At 40.6% G+C, this 6455-nt stretch overlaps 1 protein-coding gene across 1 annotated transcript; it reads right to left on the bottom strand.

Annotated features, from left to right (window-relative positions):
• Positions 1 to 179: 179 nt before the first annotated feature.
• LOC112230974 (lysosomal thioesterase PPT2-A) lies at positions 180 to 6406 on the bottom strand. The gene is made up of 8 exons (XM_024397430.2): positions 6035 to 6406; positions 2123 to 2276; positions 1935 to 2030; positions 1586 to 1693; positions 1365 to 1448; positions 937 to 1021; positions 721 to 775; positions 180 to 622 (listed from the first exon to the last, which is right to left on the bottom strand). Exons 1-8 carry the CDS (start codon positions 6188 to 6190, stop codon positions 479 to 481), a joined length of 882 nt encoding a protein of 293 aa, XP_024253198.1. The 5' UTR covers positions 6191 to 6406; the 3' UTR covers positions 180 to 478.
• Between the last annotated feature and the right edge of the window lie 49 nt (positions 6407 to 6455).

The following is a 6455-nucleotide window of genomic DNA, read 5'->3' as shown; positions in this document are numbered from 1 at the left end:
GTAATGGAATTCAAGTTTATGCAACATTATAGATTACATTTGATTCTGATGGCAATCATTTCCAGAATACCCCCCCCCCCCTCCTTATGTAACTAGGAAATGCGCATGTTTGGGCGATTGTGTACCCACATGGTAGTCCGATGTTCTGTAATCAATCATTTTGAAGATCCAGTCAAATATAAAGATTATACACTATCACACAGATTTATTCAAAGAGAGAAACAAGTCTGATTCACCAGGAGAAGAGTGGAAGCATTGGGCAAGAACACACCATGTGAAATTTAGTTCAATTCAGTGTATTTCCTATTACTGCACAAAAAAAACCTTGATTTCGCTGTTTCATAATCACAGACAAACAATAATGTATAAAAATATCAAATAGGCACTACATACAACTATGACATGTCAATCAAAGACAATTTGCAGAACCTTTTCTGTGAACATTATATTTAGTGTGTATGTGTGAACGTGAGCATGTTCATGTCAGCCACTCCTCTATGCAATCTCTGAACACCGTCTCATTCGAATGCCAATAGCTGTGCTTCACTCCTGAGAGCACAAACACAGCCAGGTCTCCACGAGCATGCAGTGTCTTCAGCCCAAACGAATCCCTACCGTACCACTATTCAAATGAGAGAGACAGAGAAGCACATAGTTATCCATCACATTAGGACATGAACATTATCAATGATGGTAGATGGTACCATTAAAGTAACTTACTTCCTGGTTCTTCATCTCAACAATGGTTTCGTTAATGTCATAAAATCCAAAGTGACTGATTGGAGAGAACAGACATGGTTAGTCCAATAGGTATAGAGTCACTAGTGTTGAGCCCACGTCTCAGAGATGCAACCAATGTGTGTGTAAGAATGCAGGATATACAACAGGGCAATTAATTTAGTATAAAATAATGGTGGTGATGGTGACCATGGATACCTGGACTCCCATGGTGTAATCACGCCATCATCTGGTCCTCCAATCAACACCAGCTTGTTGATACGCAGGAAGTTCTTCCTCCACTCTGATGATTAGAGAGAGATACATTTATTTGTTCTGAGATGGAGAATAACTATGTCTCTCCACATTTTATAGAATTAAAACTACTTAGGACAACAGTGTCAGTAGGGCCAGACTAAATCTGCAGTTTTATCAAATATATATTGAGAAAGAAATTTAAGCCAAACATAATATGTTGCTACAAAATGTATAGTTTTGTCCATTATGCAGACAAGTCAGTGTGAAAGGAGAAGTAAGGAACTTTGCTGGAGATTTTGTCTGGCCCTTATCAGTCAATGGTGGCGAATCTAATCTAGATGTTCAGTTTTGGATACTGAAATATCTGCAGTAGGAATGAATTTCAGTACCTGTAATTTCCCTGTGTGGTCTCTCTCCATTCAGCAGGGCCAGATAATTGCTGCTCTTCAGGAAGCGTTCTCTTTGGTGTGGGTCTGGTAGGACAAAACATTTTGGTGCAAGCACAAAGGAGCCTCTTTACTGTACTCAGATACACATCTACAAACGAATGTTCTGGTTCTCTATTTGTTCGACACCGAAGTTCCCCTTTAACTACTCAATTCTCTCTTACCATTCCAGAAGTTGCAGATGGACCATTTCTGTCCTACTGAAGAGTAACACACGTGAAAAACACGGGCCTTTAGATAGTGAGGAAAAACCATTTTCAGAATGTCTGTGTCTGTGGGAGAAGCACAACGAAAAGGCTAGTAAAATGTGTGTGGTGTGTGGAACATACAGTATGTGTTTCAAATTTACACACGGCTTGCAAATGTTCTCTTTTTATTTGAAATGTGAGACATGAATATCATTTGTTTTACTTTGTTGTATGACAAAAATCAAAACTTCATTGTGTTAGAAAGAGCTATACCTAGGCCTGATTTTAAAAAATGACTTAGGAGAAGAAAGTGACCATCAATGACCTCCATACTGGCCAGCCTGTGGTGATGACAGGGAGATGAAGGACTGGACATTATGGTCAGGAAGTGTAGAAAGAAGTCCTCGACATATCAGACCACCTAAGAGAAGCAGGGGAAGACAGCATTAAGCGGAAAGCGCTATATCTCTACGTCTTGTTCCAAAAAATGCTAAATAACTGAGATAGAGAGACCTTGTGAGAAGCAGATAAGATGGATGCCATTCTCTGCCTCCTGCATGATTGGATAGAGCAACTTTTTGAAGCCCTGCACCTGCTCCCACAGTGGCTTCAGGCTGGCCATGTTATCATACAGATCTATCACTGACACGTTGGTACCTGGATGGGCCTGTCAAAAGAATACATCAGCTTATATTGCAAGTTACAAGAAAAAAACGATGTACCTGAAACATGTTATCCTATCATATTATATTAAAAATAAAGAGAGTCGCACACTCCATATATAAACTCCCAGTAATTTATTGGGTATTTACTAACATTTCTGCATCACTGTGCCTTCTTCAGGATAATGTCATGATTACTTGAACCAGGTTATGTAGGCAACCAATGACAATAGTGAGGGATGTGTCATAATGATTAAGTTAATTAGAATGAATTAGTGAAACTGTTCAAAAAAACAATCCTATCATATTATAACATACATTATAAACTGGGTGGTTCGAGCCCTGAATGCTGATTGGCTGAACGCTGAATGAAAAAACATGTATTTTTACTGCTCTAATTATGTTAGTAACCAGTTTATTATAACAATAAGGCACTACGGATGTTTGTGGTATATTTCCAATACACCACGGCTAAGGGCTGCTCTAAGGGCTGTATCCAGGCACTCCACGTCGTGCATAAGAACACCCCTTAGCCGTGGTATATTGGCCATATACCACACCCCGCCTCCCGGGCATTATTGCTTAAATATACCACAGGTATGATGCACATTTACTTGTTTACTGTTCCAATTACGTTGGTAACCAGTTTATAATAGCAATAAGACACCTTAGGGGTTTGTGGTATGTTGCCAATAAACCACGGGTAAGGGCTGTATCCAGGCACTCCACATTGCGTTGTTATGTACGACTTACATTTGTGTCATAGGTGCACTAAAACAGGATCTTCTAAAATTCTCACTTCACGTGAAACTGAAGTGGATGCTTTTTTTGCCTTCTTAGTGCTTTTATTTGTGGATACAAGTTTTGATATTTCTACTTATTATTTATGAGTTACTAGGTGTAAAACATTTTGGTGGCCCCAAAAAACATTTTATCGCTCACACACTGTATAAAGTACTCTCACTTTCTTTTTTTCCACACTTAAGTATCCATGGAAACAGTTTCACATGAAGTGAGAATTTGATCAGATCCTGTTTTAGTGCACCTGTGATAGAAATGTATATCATACATAACATTCTATTCCTCTAAAAACCTGTGGCCATTGTCCTGTTAAACATTCTCCAGAGAGAAAAAAGCAGATGGTCAAGTCATCCAGTCATAATTTCCCCAATACCAAGAGCAAACACAATGTTTTCCGCCTGTAATATTGGCCCATCATATCATTATACTGAGGCCCAAGAGGGTGTGGTATATGGCCAATATATACAGTGGGGAGAACAAGTATTTGATAACCTGCTAAATCTGCAGTGTTTCCTACTTACAAAGCATGTAGAGGTCTGTCATTTTTATCATAGGTACACTTCAACTGTGGGAGATGGAATCTAAAACAAAAATCCAGAAAATCACATTGCATGATTTTTAAGTAATTCATTTGCATTTTATTGCATGACGTAAGTATTTGATCACCTACCAACCAGTAAGAATTCCGTCTCTCACAGACCTGTTAGTTTTTCTTTAAGAAGCCCTCCTGTTCTCCACTCATTACCTGTATTAACTGCACTTGTTTGAACTCGTTACCTGTATAAAAGACACCTGTCCACCACACACTCAATCAAACAGACTCCAACCTCTCCACAATGGCCAAGACCAGAGGAGAGCTGTGTAAGGATATCAGGGATACAACTGTAGACCTATACAAGGCTGGGATGGGCTACAGGACAATAGGCAAGCAGCTTGGTGAGAACAGCAGCTTGGTGAGAAGGCAACAACTGTTGGCGTAATTATTAGAAAATGGAAGAAGTTCAAGATGACGGTCAATCACCCTCGGTCTGGGGCTCCATGCAAGATCTCACCTCGTGGGGCATCAATGATCATGAGGAAGGTGAGGGATCAGCCCAGAACTACATGGCAGGACCTGGTCAATGACCTGAAGAGAGCTGGGACCACAGTCTCAAAGAAAACCATTAGTAACACACTACGCCGTCATGGATTAAAATCCTGCAGCGCACGCATGGTCCCCCTGCTCAAGCCAGCGCATGTCCAGGCCCGTCTGAAGTTTGCCAATGACCATCTGGATGATCCAGAGGAGGAATGGGAGAAGGTCATGTGGTCTGATAGAGCTTTTTGGTCTAAACTCCACTTGCCGTGTTTAGAGGAAGAAGAAGGATGAGTACAACCCCAAGAACACCATCCCAACCGTGAAGCATGGAGGTGGAAACATCATTCTTTGGGGATGCTTTTTTGCAAAGGGGACAGGACAACTGCACCATATTGAGGGGAGGATGGATGGGGCCATGTATCGCAAGATCTTGGCCAACAACCTCCTTCCCTCAGTAAGAGCATTGAAGATGGGTCGTGGCTGGGTCTTCCAGCATGACAACGACCCGAAACACACAGCCAGGGCAACTAAGGAGTGGCTCCGTAAGAAGCATCTCAAGGTCCTGGAGTGGCCTAGCCAGTCTCCAGACCTGAACCCAATAGAAAATCTTTGGAGGGAGCTGAAAGTCCGTATTGCCCAGCGACAGCCCCCGAAACCTGAAGGATCTGGAGAAGGTCTGTATGGAGGAGTGGGCCAAAATCCCTGCTGCAGTGTGTGCAAACCTAGTCAAGAACTACAGGAAATGTATGATCTCTGTAATTGCAAACAAAAGTTTCTGTACCAAATATTAAGTTCTGCTTTTCTGATGTATCAAATACTTATGTCATGCAATAAAATGCAAATTAATTACTTAAAAATCATACAATGTGATTTTCTGGATTTTTGATTTAGATTCCGTCTCTCACAGTTGAAGTGTACCTATGATAAAAAATTACAGATTTCTACATGCTTTGTAAGTAGGAAACACTGCCCATTTTGCAGGTTATCAAATACTTGTTCTCCCTAGTGTATATTGGCTATATACCACACCCTCTTGGGCCTCAGTATAATGATATGATGGGCCAATATTACAGGCTGAAAAACCTGCAAAATCGGCAGTGTATCAAATACTTGTTCTCACCACTGTACCATGGCTAAGGGCTGTTCTTATGCATGACATAACGCGGAGTGCCTGGATACAGCCCTTAGAGCAGCCCTTAGCCGTGGTGTATTGGCAATATACCACAAACACCAGAGGTGCCTTACTGTTATTATAAACTGGTTACCAACATAATTAGGGCAGTAAAAATACATGTTTTTTCATACCCGTGGTATACAGTCTGATATACCACGGCTTTCAGCCAATCAGCATACACTGCTCAAACCACCCAGTTTTGAAGAATCTCAAATATAAAATATATTTAGATTTATTTAACACTTTTTTTGGTTATTACATGATTCCAAATATGTTGTCTCCACTATTATTCTACAATGTAGAAAATAGTAAAAAATAAAGAAAAACCCTTGAATGTCCAAACTTTTGACTGGTACTGTACACCTCAATGATCTAATCAGTCTCAATTTCTTTGAGGTCATTAAAGATCCCATGGGACTTATCGTAAGAGTAGGGGTGTTAACCCCGGTGTCCTGGCTAAATTCCCAATCTGGCCCTCAAACCATCACGGTCACCTAATAATCCCCAGTTTACAATTGACTCATTCATCCCCCTCTCCCCTGTAACGATTCCCCAGGTCGTTGCTGCAAATGAGAACGTGTTCTCAGTCAACTTACCTGGTAAAATAACGGGTAAATTAAAAAATACATGATTGTTTTCTTTTCTGTTTTAATAAGTATATAATTATGGTTAAATGTGTGTTGTAGAGGCCCAAGCCTCTACAAACGTACCTCTTGTATCAAACGACTCATCATAAGGAATTGTTTAGGACCGTCAAAAAGGCCATGAACAATGATGACAGGCTTGTACCCAAGTGTGCCGGCCAGGTTAACGCCACATAAGAGCAGCAGAAGTCCATTGACATTGATGTCCAACGACGTTCTCATTTTCAATTAAACCACCGATGAATACAGTTTGATTCCTTCAGCGTGCAGGATAGAACAATTGGTTGCATCACCCTTGCATAAATGGACATTTAGGTTCCAGTTTATTTACTATGTTTACCTACTTTCATTATTACACATCTGTTGTGGTGTTCGCGGAAGAAGACACTCCTTCTTCCTCTTTTATCATCTTAATTCAATGTCAGGCGCATGCTAACCTCGCTCGACATTGAGTGTTTGGTGCCATCAATTTAATTCACTATGCTTC

This window comes from Oncorhynchus tshawytscha, linkage group LG03 (assembly GCF_018296145.1).
Source record: "Oncorhynchus tshawytscha isolate Ot180627B linkage group LG03, Otsh_v2.0, whole genome shotgun sequence".
Lineage (NCBI taxonomy): Eukaryota > Metazoa > Chordata > Actinopteri > Salmoniformes > Salmonidae > Oncorhynchus > Oncorhynchus tshawytscha.
Note: the sequence above shows the minus strand (reverse complement) of the source record. Positions and strands in the feature narration are given on the sequence as shown.